This window comes from Lissotriton helveticus, chromosome 9 (genome assembly GCF_964261635.1).
Source record: "Lissotriton helveticus chromosome 9, aLisHel1.1, whole genome shotgun sequence".
NCBI lineage: Eukaryota > Metazoa > Chordata > Amphibia > Caudata > Salamandridae > Lissotriton > Lissotriton helveticus.
Window position 1 is genome coordinate 478,532,277 of NC_136070.1, and position 15,428 is coordinate 478,547,704.

Here is a 15,428-nt window from a genome sequence, read left to right on the forward strand (position 1 = left end):
GGGAGACGCTCGATCGAGGGGGAAAGGCTATGTTAGTCATGCTGGATTTGTCGGCGGCTTTCGACACCGTCCCTCATGCTGGTCTCCTTTTAAGACTCAGGGAGATCGGTCTATGGGGGACGGTGTTGGACTGGTTTCAGTCCTTTCTATCGGGCCGTCGACAGGTGATCTGGGCTCCTCCGTTCTCCGCTGAAATGCCATCGCTAGAGGTTGGGGTTCCCCAAGGGTCCATCCTGAGCCCCACCATATTTAACATCTATATGGCCCCTCTGGCGGTGGTAGCGGAGGCTTATGGGGCCCGGGTCATCTCATACGCTGATGACACCCAGCTTCTGTTCACATGCAGCAAAGGAGAGGCTTTTGACGGCGACAGGATTAAAGACTGTCTGAGTGCAGTCTTTGCGTGGTTTCAACGCCACAGCCTGAAATGCAACTCGGATAAGTCTGAGTTGCTTTTCTTTGGCTGTGCTCCCGATCCGGGCTGGAAGTCCTGGTGGCCCCAGGATATGTTCCCCCCTGAGAAATCATCTTCCCAAGTGAAAAATCTTGGAGTGGTGTTTGATGATGACCTCTCCTTCCGTCCCCATATTATGGGGATATCCGGGAAATGCTTCAGCATCCTCAAGATGCTGAGGAAGTTTCTTCCTTTGCTCTCCCTACAATATCGGAAGACAGTAGTTCAGGCGCTAGTGGGATCTAGGTTAGATTACGCTAATGCGCTTTTTGCGGGTCTGCCTGGGTACCTCCTGGCCAGACTGCAAATTGTCCAAAATTCGGCGGCCAGAGCTATTTTCGGCCTGCCTAGGAGAGCCAGCGCCCAACTGCTTCTGAATAGGCTGCATTGGTTGCCTATTTCCAAAAGAATCAGGTTCAAAATTCTCACGCTGGCCTTCAAAGCTCTGCACTCCGTCGGCCCTAATTATATTAGAAAGCGGATTGCATTCTATGTGCCACGGAGGATGTTGCGGTCAGCCGATTTGTCCAAATTGGAGGTGCCTACTGCCAAACGAGTCCGGATGGGTGGACGGTCCTTTCAATTTGTGGCAGCTCGCTTTTGGAACGAGCTCCCTCTCTCCCTCCGCAAAGCTAAGAGTCTTTTGGCTTTTAGGAAAGAGCTGAAGACTATGCTCTTCTCCGCGTAATCACTGTGACTGCGGTGTTGCTGCCTTTGTGTTTTTAGGTTTCAGGTCTCTTTGCCAAAGCGCCGGGACACCCCTTCGTGTAGCCGTGCGCTCTAAAAGTACGGCCTTAACATAACATAAAATTAAGAACCACTGCCATTCGTCATAAACGTGGTTAGCAAAAACAAATGTTGCTTTTCAACAGACTAACTGATCCATGCTTATTAACAAAGGCATAATGGCTATCTCGATAATGCAGTTGTGTGCTGATGACCTGTGAACGTCTCAGGTTTATATACACATGGTTGTCCTGGTGTTTAAATAAACTAGCTATCTGACTTCCAAACATTTAGAGAAATTAGTAAGTAATCAAAGACTGGACTCCTGAAGAATCCAAAAAACATTAAATTGCCCTCTACGGTCCGCCCCAATCTGCATAGTTAATGCACCTCGCATTTCTGTTCAAATCACTTTTGAACATTTCAGTCTTAGAGATATTTCGAACAGGATTCTGGATTAACTGATCTCTCTACAAGAGAATTGTTATATTGTAAATTCCGATACGGTGGATAATTGAGGTGCTCATATTATCTTCTAGCACCAAACACGCGTGTGTGGAATATACCCGATGCTGTGCAGCATGGACTACAGATGAGATCTCCAAATCATTATTCGAAAATTAATATTGAATACTAGCAAAGCATGATTCATTTCTTAAATGTCTGGATATGTATCTGTGTTAAATACGAACAGTTGCAAATAAATACAACTTTCAATGGTCAGTACAGAACCTAATGAGCAGGACATTTTCCAGCGTTTGATGCTACTTAAACTTTTCGTGGACAAAGAGCAGTCTTGAGTTTCTTGACTTAATTTCTATTCTCAGGGCAGCAGATGGTTTGCAACAGCTAAATTACTAATCTAACTCTCGAATATTTGTTCAAAGTGCACCTTCCCCATAAATAGTCTATAAGGAGTAATTGCTTTTGTAATTTCAGAATTGGAATACCTTGGGCACAGTTATAAAGTCCCCACATCCTGTAAAACACGGTCAAAATGCTGACATTTTGCATCCTAGAAAAATCCCAGGGGCTGTAGTCCTATATATGTTAATATTTAGGAAAACCGAACAAAGTACGTTCTTAGAAAGACAAGGTGCTAAGGCGTTAATAGAGTTATAAACAGAGTGAGGACTTCTGACGTAACTAATTTAGGAGAGTTAGATTCCACAGGGAATGGCGGATTGCTGGCCAAAGTGGTAGAGTTTCTATGGGACTTCAAGAAAAGCGCTCCTTCCAAGACACAAGCATTTTTCAGACCTCACTATTGCTCACCAGTGTTACTAAAAGGACAATGCTATTGCTATCATTTCAAGTGGCGCTAATGCTTTGCCCGTTGGTACTGAGATCCACAAGCAGCGCTTTACTGTGTGGTGAGATCATAAGGGATGTCCCCTTTTGGGAGGGGTCAGATCACAGAAGAAGCTGGCACGGCTGTCATTTTAGGGCCAGGCATTTGAACATCAGCCGAAACCGAGGATCTGACAGCCCTCAGTCCAGCTAGGAGTAATGGAAGAACTATGTCTGGAAATTAATTCAGATGAAGGAAAACAGGCAAGAGGAGGCGCAAAATATTTTTTCAATTCATACAAAATGTATACAACAGAACTGTGTGTATTTCACTTCCGTGTCTGTTCTTTAACCCCTTCGATGCTGATGACAAAGCCAGCTCGTCATCAACGTTACCTGCGGTGCGCGGATGACGAGCTGGCTTTGTCACGATCAAGCCATTTTTGAAATTCCTGCGTACAGCGGGAAACCGCGGTAGCGGTTAAAACACCAATGTACTTACAGCTTTCTCGGCCCTTGGTGATGATGCATTCTTTAATGGACTCTGTGATCCCAAGGCTGGCAGCAGTTGGGAGCGGACCCAGGAGAGATTCAAGTGCAGGGGGTTTCACAGGAGATGCATTTTCAAAACGGTGGTTGGATTCTTTGCCATCGTTTAACCTTTCTCTGTCGAGAAGAACATCATAGAAGTCCTTATTAAGATGGTTGGCAGCTGCTTCAAGCTCTTCATCTGCCTCATCTTCCCCACAAATACTGGAGCCATTTTCATCAATATCATCTGCTGAAAAAAATGAGTCTGTTAATCTGCTTTTGACAGGAGGTTAAACATGGCAAACCAATTCTGTTCAAGCAGGTTGGAAAAGTGGTATACAACATGGTTGGTTCCGAACACTTAACGTAAGAAGTCTACCACATGCAAGACTTTCCCTGGGATAATGCGTAAACAAAATTATTAAAAAGTATAATTGTTCTTTCTTAGAGTTAACCATTTTATGAATCGGAGTGTCAGAATGGATTCCTTTGACATAAAACATTTTGATATAATACTTGAGAAAATGCTAAAAGCACAAAATGCTGGGGATCTGCCTTGCAAGATGAGTAAGCTTGAATGGTTGCTGTGAGGAAATGTGGTGTATGACATGGTGTGGTGTTCGACCTCCCCGTGTAATACACTCTCAAGACAGTCCAGGCAGCCTCATTTGTAAAACCTTTAGCACAACTCTGGGTAGCTGTGCATTCGAGCAGCAAGGCTTAGACAAAGCAACATGTGTAAAACATTAAAAACAACAGCAAAACATTACCAAGGAAGAAAGACAACTCTCACTAAATCGGAAAACAATTTTTAAAAATACATTATTTTTTTGAATTTATAGACTTGAAAATGAAAAAATTTCCACCGATGGGATCTGTAGATATAATTACTTCAGAAACAGTAAATCACAACTTTTTCCTCAACCTCGAAGAAGCAATGGAAAAATCAACAAATCTGACAGAAGCTTTTTCGAGAAAACTTTGGTCCAAGGTGAATGAGATCACTTCCAGTGACTTTAGGCGACCAACTCCAGCAGGGAGCAGATCAGGTGGACTAAAGAAAGTCACAAAGTACAGTTAACTCAAAGAGGAAACAGTCTCCAGTTCAGTTTCTGCGTTATCAGCATCTTGCCACTGACTTCTATGAAGTGCTCCGGATACAAAGGATACATGATGCTGAAAATGCTTAGGATGCGGTGCGGTCAACGGAGGACTCCTGGAGCTAGTCTTCAGTCCATGGCACTGAAAGTGCCTTTAGGGTGGGGGGGGGGGGGGTTGTGTCACTGGTCAATGGGCTACCAGGATCCATCCTGACTGATAACAACTTCCTATGAAGTGTGTAATCTAGCCATCCCAGAGTGCTCTATTCTACCCAATCCCAACATCACTTAACTCTCTCGGTTTGTGAAGCTTGGTAGCCCACCCTAGGGGTGTGGCAACCTCTGGGCTACACAACTATGGAAAAAATGGTGTAACCAGTGCTCTCCCCTCGCTGTTTCTGACACCCTACTGTATTCCTAAACAAAGGGGTAGCCCTTCTTCATTTATGTTTGCCATTTGCCTATCGAAGACAGCTTTCCCTCTGAAGCACACCTTTTGGGCTTACACCCTGTGTGGTTTTTCCTGCCAAGAGGAGATAACATCTCTTCCCTCCAGAAGGCCCTTTGTAGGCTTTCCTGGGTGTTGTTTACCCTTTTCCCCATAAGGCTGTCTTGAGGACTGCCATTTGTGTGAAAGTAAAAACTGGCACTGGAAGCCTCAGGCAGCAAAGTGGCAACTCACTAAAGTTGCACTTTGACCACCAGTGCCATTATATTCGATTTAACTATTAAATCCGACTTAATGCACTGATTATTTTGATACCTTTAAATACCACCTCTAGTAGTCCCATTCAGAAGTTAGCAGAGCTGTGATGGCCTTCTGTAAATCTACACTCGCCAATGGGGCTAATAGCCTTTCAATAGTAAAAAGAAATGACAATGGTGGTTTTTCTGTTAGGACCTTAAAAACATGAAACTAGAGGTCCAACATTTTAATAAACGGCACCCTACCTTTAAGGCTCAGTAGGCCTGCTTTAGGGGTGACTTACAAATATTAAAAAGAAAGGCTTGAGCGTTACCATGGCAACATCGAATTAGCAGTTTAAAACTGCTCTGCAATCCAGCAATGACAGGCTGGGAGTCATGATTTGCCTTGTCAAACTTGTGGTGACACAACCAGTCCACGAGAGATACTTTAACTTACAGTCCCTAGGTACCCCATGTATCCTATACCAGGGACGTACATGTAAGTCAAGTTATGCCAATTGGGGATAAGTAAATTAACATGTATCATTTTAAAGGTCAGAGTGAATGCACTGAGTTCTGATTAGCAGGATTCAGGCTAATTCAGTCATGCCACCAGTGTCTAGCAGTCACAATGGGGGCAAAAGTGAGGGAGTACCTGCAAAAAGCTTGTTTTCACATTTCTTCCCAAGTATAAAATCAGATCTCCAATATCCTTCCATATAAACACAAAGGATGAATGTAAATTAGCTTGTCTGAGCAATCAAATTTGGAACTTTGCCATCTAAGAAATGGGCAGTAAAGTTTTTTTCCATTTTAGATAGGAAACTTATTGATTTAGATGGGAAACTTAATGAAATGGTGCCTAAGCTTTATGTTAGGCGGATGCTCTTTCTATGTCGAATTTCAATCACACTCAACGTTCAAGTACTCAGTTGTTGAGGACTGTAATGATCCAGGACTTGCCCCCTGTCTTTTCCCAATGAATGAAGGATGATCACCAAGTTGCACCTCTACACCCACTTAATAAGTTGTGCGGAAACATAATATTCTTCCTTGGTACTAATGTTTTCTCATTTGGCTAATTATACATAAAGCAAGTACTTCAGTACAGTTTCGTCAGCCCAACCCAATGCTGGTCCAAAATGGGTTCATTGACACCTGTTGAGGTGGACCAAACGGCAGACTGCTTGGTATTCTGTCCATCAGCTAAGGCAGGGTTAGGCAGTTAAACCATATTTGTGCTTAATATTTCCACTTTGGAGCATTGCCTAGGAAAATTTTCCATCATCTTGGTCTTTAGCTACCCTCTGCTGAAGTAAGTCTCAATCAGGTGCACCACTCACATGAACACCCCAAACTAGGCCCACTCTCTGGGTTGACCTTCTTCAAGCTAAGATTATTGGATGCATAATCTAATAACGGAGGGATCTCTTTAATCCCCTCTTCACAAACACAATTGGCTCCGCTTTAATGTAAAACATTATACCAGCTGTGACTCCCCAGCCATGCCAATTCACCTTTGTCAATTCAGGTGCATTCACCTACAGCTTGTTGAATGCCACTAATAACAGCAGTTGTGAACCACTTCTTCCCCTAACCGTGTGCATGTGCGAGTCAGTTGTTGCACTGACTGAGAGACAGACAGACACACACACACGCACGCACACACACACACACACGCACACACACACACATACCCCTCCCCCCCACCCAGTGTGAACGTTTTTGACCTGTGCCATTTAATGGTAAGCCACCATCATTTGGGTAAACATACAAATTAGATCCGAAGCAAATCATACTTTGGCTATCCAAGCCAGATGTGTCGAAAGCAGAAGCGTTAGCTTGGCAGACCTCCCTCACGTGTGACAATTTTAACATTTAAAAAAAAAAATGAAGGTCCCTTCAAGAATCCATCACCATCCTGACACTACAGCCTTTGGAACCTCATGTAAAGTATTAGAGACATCTAGGCTCTTTCCAGTCATAATTGCAACACAAAAAAACACATACGTTTAGTTAGTCATCGTGCACTCTTGCACCTCCTTCTGGGTTTCAAGGAGATGAAACCACCAGTAAAATACTAGATCTTAAAAAGTAAGGTAATAAAGACCATTTTGAATACAGTGGATGTAAACGCCCTCAGCCTTTTGTCCCATCTCCTCAGTCAGTGGCACCTAGAGATAACCAGCACACCTTTACCCTATACTTTTAGTTGTCATACTATTTAACAACTCCACGTGGGATCCCCTTACCCTAACAGTGAGGGATGATGAAAATAGAACAATATATCCTAACTTAGCCTCGGATACAAAGGTTGAATACAAAGACTAAGAGCATTCTGACAGATGGGCTGTAGTGTCACTCGCCTGGGAACTTATTGGCAGATCGATTGAACTGCTAAATGGAGGTCACCTCAACACGAGGGCCCTGAAACAGTCTCCCATGTGATTTGGGGCTTAACATTATTAACCCTCAGAGGGAAGGGGTCCTGGGTTGCCTTCCCTTACCTGATTCTAAGATAAAGGGAGGAGGATCAGAAAATACACGTATTGAATTCAGGTTAGGGCCTGGTGAATAGGTCCAGTGGAATCATCCTGGAGCCAGACAAGACTTCTAGCTCTCACAAGAATCCCTATGTTACATTCACAAACCACATGTTAGTAAGAGGGCCCTCCATTTGGAGACATTTATACTTCCGCTACACCTCCAAGATTATTTTAAATGTTTACTACTTAAGAGTGCAAATTCCGTAACTGACCAGGTGAAACTGAAATGACAAGGAAGAGCTAATGGTGATTATCAAGACTCCCAGCAGCAGTCAGTGAACTGATCAGTGAGGGAATGCAACCTTTAAAGAAGGTGAGCTCTAGGGCAGGATTCGTTGTGGCCCAACAACAATAGTGCATCTGGTCAGTTTGACAAAACTACATACAATTTGCCAACGTTGTGACAGATCATTATAAGTGAGTTCTTCACTAGAGGCCAGAAGCGGCTCATGATGCATGGGGTTGGACTATTCCTTTTGCGGTTACGTGAGTTCCTTAGACATTCTTCCATCTTTGTGATGAGAAACCTTGGCAGGGCACCGGAAAAAAGCAGCCATCTCAAATTTATTAATTTTGAGCGTAGCACTGGTTAATGTGGACAGAAATACTTCTGGTACTTTTATAGTACAAGTGCAGTTCATCTATGACATCAGAGGCCAAATCTTTTGATTGCCTAAGTTTGGTGAAGAGTGTCGATCACATCCATCAGCTCAGATTTGGAGTAGCTGCCTTGATCAGCTAACAGGTGATCCATTGACAGGAACATCAGTCACAGTGTTGGTAACTGCGATACCAGTGCCAAGGGCTGACAACATCTCCATTTCTTGCAATGTTAAATAGTGACAGCACATGTAAAATGGAGCAGAGTATCATCATTTTAGCACTGCAACACAATGAAATACTTTCTTTAATATTCCATTGCAAGTTTACCCACCAAGCAGGCTAGTAAGGGAAAACATGATCAGAAGAGTGTCAAAAACAGATTGGCCAATAACACCACTCTACAGTCAGGAGCCAGCAGTGGCCCAAATGATTTGTGGTATCCGGATATCTTGGCAAAGCAAGCAAATTCGAAATTTGGCTTCACTTCATAATTGATCGCCCATTGTATTTGCTCATGGTACATAAAATGGAAATGTTAAACATTTTAATGGGGCTGTAACTAATGCACAAGTGCGGCTACAGCTCTGTGGCAGTCATTTAATTCTCATGCTGCATTTCATCCCAATTCCCACAGCCTGATATATCCAAATCTAAGAAAAAGATGATGGGCATAGTAGGAAAAAGCTAAAAAAAAAATGCACCTTAAGGTGAGGTAGCACACATTAAATCCAAGCCTCTCACAAAATAAGAGTGATATATGGCTCTAATAACGGTCTAATAAGTATTTAAATTGTTTGGAAATGCTCACAAGGGTATGACACCCTGATGTAAAGCAGTACATAAAATAGTACAGATGGAGTGCTCGAGTAAAACACATGATAAACTGGGAGAATGATTGAAAAAACACAACCTGATTGAGTGCCACGCCAAGTACTTCACTTTGATCTTCAGGCATAAATAGAGGGGTTTTCAACCAAGAATACTTCCTGCATGAAATTCCACATGCTTAGCTCTCCCTTGCTGCTGCACCGCCATGCTTCCTCCCCGTTTTTGAGTGATTTCTCCTGCTTTTTCCTCGTTTTGTTTTACTTTTTTCTCCTTCCTCCCCCACCCCCGTTTTGATGGGTACTTTTCCTGCTTTTGCCTAGTTTTTTTTACTACTTTCTCCTTCCTTTCCCCTCCGTTTTTCTGGGTGCTTTCCCCTCCTTTTGCCTTGTTTTTACTGCTTTCTCCGCGAAGCAGCTAGCAACTACAGCGCCTTGAGAACATGGGTGATTTGCTGAGCTTTATAAATGCTGATAGATTGATTGAATATCTTGCTGCAACACTCATGAAGTCTAAGCATAAAGTTAGTTGATTTTTATTCATGCATTCCAAGCCTTTTTGTTTATCTGCAAGAACTGTGGAACAAAGACAACTTTCACCCGAAAGTTCTTTACTTCAAGTAGCCTGAATGGAAATAGAACTTTCAGTTACTAATGTTAAACAGCCAAAAACAGACATTAATTACTTAGTAACTCGACAGTATTGCCTTTTTTAGTAAATGTACAATACAGAGAAAATAGTATAAGTAAAAAAGAAACTTGTGGTGGACACAGTGGCTAAAAGCGGCCCTTCCGTGGCTCTCTATGGTCTTATCAATTTGACATGAGATGTGTATATGTGGTGGATCACATTATAGTCTCTGTCGTACGCTATAGTACAAATGTTACATAAAGTGCCCAGCATTGTGGTGCTGATAATAAACAAAGACCTAATAAGTGAAGCAGACAATTAAAGCTTGATTGCCCTCGTTGATTCTGGTGAGAAGATCTTTTGAAAAATTGTATTGCCTCATTTAGGTTGAAAAGGAGGGCTGCATGCCTGTGCCTCAAACTTGTGTTTTTAAGGGAATGCCCAAAGAGCATGATGCCCTGGTACTAAACATCTGGACAGACACGTTATGATTAAGCCCTCAACTGTTGTAGATAAAGTCAACAAAATTCTGCTCTTGAGCAACTTTAGAAGGAGGGAATTCCTCTCCTTGCTCTCATCCACAATTTATGGATGCTTCAGTGAAAGCCAGCAGGATTTGCAGGGGTCTTCACTGCTCGCGAGACTGATTGGCATCCTTTTATATGAGAATTAGCTCTGAAGTCACTCAAACAAAATTACCCCAAAACCTTTAGCATGAATGCCAAAAGGAAGTTGGAAGTCAAGTGATCTTTGAAACACTGGAGAACTACTAGCATGTGGGTATTCTGGTAGATAACTGCCTTCATGGGCATCTCGAGCATGCTAAAAACTATATTAATAGCATTGAGGGGCACAAGCAAACTAATGAAGTATAATCCTAAACTTTCAAGGCTATCAGTTTCCAGCTTAAAGGACTTCCAGGATATGGTTCCGTTTGATTAGTCAAGTGGTTTTTACGTTTGGTTTTGTTCCTCAAAAAAGAATTGCGAGAATGTTGAGGGAGTCGCTTGGAGGGAGATGCTGGGTCTGAGAACCTCGACCCAAATAGAGGCTGTTCATGTTGAACTCAATGTAGCAACAGCTAAAGTGATGGTAATTCATGAATGCTGGTTGAATTTCTCAATATTTAACAACCAAGGATCGACTCTCTTCCTCTAGATAAAGTAAGGAAGGAAGTAAGTACTGGACTCCCATTTTTCATGCGTACTTGCTAGGGGCCTCATGACCATCTCAAGCTGTGCTTTGTATAGCTACTTCACCAGGTGTCGAGCCGTCCCAAATATCACCAATGCTTGTAGGACCCCATAGGTCTGCAGCTCCTGTCATCCGCACCCCCACAAATCCCCAAATGTCCTCACCATTGCATGAAAGGTCAGAAACCGTCCCTGGGGCAAATCATACTGGGATAAAAACAAAATCATCCATGGGAATGAGTTTCCCTAGTTGGAAGCAATCACTCACAGGAATGACTCCGGCTGACGTCCACTTCACCAGTTGTTTCCCAGCGAATGGGACAAAAGTGTCACCGTGGGGGAGTACCACCATGGGCAAATCCGGTGCATAGACGGAAGCTCCAGCTGTATGATGATGGCATCGTCCCCAGCACTTCAGTGCCGCTCGCAGCAGAACACCAGTGGGTGGATTATGTATGTATGTATGTATTTATTTCTTATATAGCACAAACCTTTCACCCTACGGGTATCTTGGCGCTCAGATTGTTGCACAAAGCCCCCATTACAGTAACATGGTCAGAGAGAAAGAAAGGAACTGGACCTAGCTGCCTCTAGGAAACAGCCAGGTTTTTAAGCTTTTCCTAAACGAGGTCAACGTGTTAGACTGTCTAATCTGGAGTGGTAGCTCGTTCCAGAGTCGAGCTGCTGACACACTAAAAGCCCGGCCTCCCATCCTTGATCGCTTAAATCTGGACATCGCCGCTATGTTTAGCGAAGAGGAGCGAAGCATCCTATACACATAGATTTGAAGCGAATTCTTTCACAAATTGGCAGCCAGTGTAGCTCCTTCAGAGCCAACAAAGTAGAAGAGCGCCGCTCCCCAATAGCAGTCCCTGATTATCCCCCAGGCCCATGGGTTCCAGAGTCTCCAAGTTCCTCCCATCCAGCTACTGGGCCAGTCACCGGAGTTGAGAGGCAAGATAGTACAGATCAAAGTCAGGGGTATCGAGAACACCGTCCTCAGGTGCTCTCCGCAGCACCGTCAGTGATACCCTATTCCGGCCACCATCCCAACTTAACTCACGCAGCAGTGTGTCTAGGCTTGCGAACCAAGAGGGTGGAATCACTTCTTGGAGGTTCACAAAAAAATACAAAAGTCTAGAGAGCATTAACATTTTGGATAGCGCTATTCGTAGAGAGCCATGCTGTACCTTCAAAATATCCTGAAGGTTGTTCACTCCACTCCCGAATCCCCAATGTTGTCGTAAAAGGCTGGGGTGCCTCTGATTGGGAGGTGGGGGGTGTTGACCCATCTAACTCTATATCTGCCACACAGCTAAAGTTGCCAGCAGAAGATCAGCCATTCCCATCGACGCGAGGGGTTTGGACAGGGTCTGCAGATAGAGGAGCTGGTCCTGGTTTGGCTCATAAATGGTATCTAACGTAATTTCCCTCTCCTGAAGTCTCCCCTGCACCAGCACATAATGTCTCTCTGGATCAATACAGGAATGGTCTACTTTGAAGGATGTGCCAGCCCTAACCCACACCAAAGCATCCCATGAGAATGCAGAATAGGAGGTTGCAAATAGTTGCCCGCGCCACCTACGCTTCAAACGGGTACTCTCCTCTGCAGTGAGATAGGTCTCCTGCAACATTACGTGTGCCCCCCTGTGGCTGGTGTCGCTGAATATTTTATGGTGTTTGGCCGCTGACCCCATGCCTCTCACGTTCCAGATTAGGAGGTTTACCTCATGGTGTGACTGCCTTCTTCGGTCCTTGTAACCCCATAGCCCCACCACCCCAGTCCCCTAGAGTTCATAGCGTAAACTTTCGATGTCCCCCAGACAACCACTAAACGCTCCAAACAAGTATTTACCCTGCCTACGGACAGATGCCCAACTGCTGGCCGCCCAAACCTGTAATAGAAAAAACATTAAGAGAAGATAGCAGCCTCTAGTTTCCTAGTAGGGACAATTTGGTCAGGGGGTAGGCTGTAGCGCATCATACAGGTGGATCTCCCACTAGCCCACTACTCATTCAAGGTGCCTGCTAGCCCTTGCATTTCCGCCCCCAGGTCACAGCAGGTAACTGTTCCTGCATCAGGCAATGTCCCGCAACACCCATCTCACCCCAAGTATTGTCCATTCCTCCTACTTGAAAATTAGAACAGGTCATCCCCGATCTTGGGGTCACAACTGGTAGCGCTGCACTGCTGAAGATTGAATCTCCAGAGTCAGAGTGTCCTGATTTATGTCCCGAGGATCGGTCTGGGCCCCCTTCAGTTGCCTGCGTCGACATGATCTCCGTCACAGCTTGCAGTGCTGCAGTTCTGTTTGGTAGGAGGTAGTTCTTTTCAGGGTGGTCCCCCTACCCAACCGCCAGAATCCTTTCTGAGCAGCCGAAGATTCGGTGTGCCGGCCTTATAATCCTCCAACCAGGACCAAACAGCTTCCTGAGTATTACAGAAATTAGGTTTACCAACCAAAATTATTCAAAGCTTGGCTGGGAACATTAAGGAGTACTGGATGCCCTCCCCACACAGGGCCTTCTTTGCTTCCAGGAAGGACGCCCTCTGGACCTGAACCTTAGCTGTTAAGTCTGGGAAAATTGACACTTTACTGTTCTCCACTACATATGGGCCGTTGGTAAGGGCACTGTGAAGGATGATGTCGCAGTCCCTATAGTGTAGGAGCTTTGCCACTATTGGACGGGGGGTCTCCCCAGCACCGGGGGCACGCCGGCACTCAGTGCACCCTTTCTAGGGCAAAAAACTGTCAAGCAACCTTGGGGCCACTATGGTGCAAAGCCATTCTTCGAGGTGGGACACCATGTCCGTACCCTCAGCCCCTTCCAGCATCTCCACCAATCAGATGTTATTACTATAATACTGCCCTCTGAATTCTCAGCCCTCCGCTCAAGAGTTGCCACCCTAGTCACCAGTTCTTCTACTTTATGGGACATGGCCGTTTGGTTTGGAAGGAAAGTTCTCAACTGCGTGGTTCACCTCTTTCACTCTGTCCCCTAGTTTGTGGTGTTCCACCTGCAACAGTCCGAGTCCGACCTACACCGCCTGGTATCTTGTAGGAGAGTGGCCTTTGTGTCTGCTACGGTGGTCAATACCTTATTGAGGAGCATATTTATTGAAAGGTGAGCAGAACTCTCTTAGTCAGTCCTGGACTCTGTGGCGCCCTGTGAGGGTTCTCCCCCTTCTGGCTGCATGTTCCCCTGTTTGGTCTTCAGTTTCCCCATGGTTGCCACAGCTTGTGCAAGGGCGCTTAGCTCCCAACAACACCAGCACTAGGCACTGAACAGTGAAAGGCTTACACTCCTCTCCAGTACTATGGATAGCGAAAGGGTGCTCAGGGACAGTGAACCAGTTCTAGAACAGTGTTTGCCTTTATTTGTGTCCTCCGCTGTCCCCATATTTTTCCCTTTGGTCTTTTGTCTAAGTGTTTTTCTTCATGTATTTATCAATTTATTATTTTTGTTTCCCTCTTTTTTTAGGGGGGTGTTCAGCAGGGAGGGCCCTCTCCCCTGCAGTCAATGGGTGCCCCTTCATCAGACCCTATTATGGCCTCTTCTAGGCCCTTGGTCACCTTTCACCACCGCGGGGCACGTGGTCTGCCAGCTCCCTCTCACCGGGAGCTCACTCAGGTCCCGTCCGCAGTGTCTACTGCAGTCCACTGCAGTCTCGGATTCGCTGCAGACCAGGCAGCGCTCTTCACCCGCTGGCTTCCTTCAACTGTACGCGGAGGGTGTGCCCCGCCCGCTCCCTCAATCCACTGCGGTTCGGGCTCCTGCTCTTGCCCTGATCGCTGGCAAGGCTGCAGCTTCCTCACCTCTCATCCATGTGTCGGGGTCACGTCCTTCGTCCGCCACTCCGCGAAGGAGGTCACTGTCTCCTCTCCGCCACTACCCCGCTATCCACTTCTGCAGACCAGTGGGAGGGCCTTCGCCTTGCTCACCTGGACCTCTGGTGAGGTGTTGTCCCCAGCTGACAGGTGCCACAGTGCCCAGGCCCTGTTGCTCCGGCAGCCCCAGGGTGACAGGAAAGCCAACTGGCGGCAGTTGTCTCTGCGCACTCCCACAGCCGACTTTCCCAGCTGAGACTCCTCTCTGCACTGGTCCAGTCGCCGCCGCAGCTCTTTGTCCGGGCTGCTAGTCCCCTTCCTGGTTTGATGGCTAGTATTGTATGGGGACCCCTATAAAGCCCCCCTCCACACTGAGACCCACAACTTGCAGATCCGAGACCCGGGGATACCAGCCTTCAACCCAGCTATCCGAAAAGGCAGGATTAATGGTAGGCCGGAGCAGAGCTGATCACTTACGCGTCTGCCATCTTTTACGCCATAGCCACGCCCCCAAGAGACACCACTTTAGATGTAATATTGTAAACTAACTTGCAGGAAGACACACAGCGAATCTTTGTTCTTCTTAAAATTCATCTTATCATTATAAAATGGGAAGTGAGAGAGACCTTTTAGACACTTCATTATGGCAGAAACGACTGCCTTTACCTTAGATCTAAAAGTATTTCTCACATTGTCTACCAGCAGTGAAGCTTCCAAGTTCGGTAGTGAACAATGCATTCAAAAACCAATAAGGTGGCTGTCTCACTTTAGCTCAATTATAAGAACCAAAAAGAAGTGTCTCTATTTTAATAAGAAAAAACACAAATTCAATGCTGAAACAGCAGCTTTAATATTGTGTAAAAAAAAAGGGGTCACAAAGGTTACATTTTGAATAAGACTGCTGCTAAGAAAAAAGAAATGGCCGTGTTGATGTTCTCTCAATGGTAATGATGGAGATATTGTTCTGGAAAAGCCCATTCAAAGTCCCCAAAACAGGGATCTTCTATGGACAG

General features: G+C 45.3%; 1 protein-coding gene across 4 annotated transcripts in view; it reads right to left on the reverse strand.

Annotated features, from left to right (window-relative positions):
- The window catches only part of BRF1 (BRF1 general transcription factor IIIB subunit), a 1,219,927-nt gene that overhangs the window by 397,145 nt on the left and 807,354 nt on the right, over positions 1-15,428 (reverse strand). For 2 of the 4 annotated variants that reach the window (XM_078660299.1, XM_078660297.1), the window contains exon 11: positions 2,973-3,248. In XM_078660299.1, the coding sequence (XP_078516425.1) occupies positions 2,973-3,248 (276 nt within the window). Of the gene's footprint in view, positions 1-2,972; positions 3,252-15,428 lie in introns of all 4 variants that reach the window. The other 2 variants (XM_078660298.1, XM_078660300.1) reach the window with 1 other exon arrangement.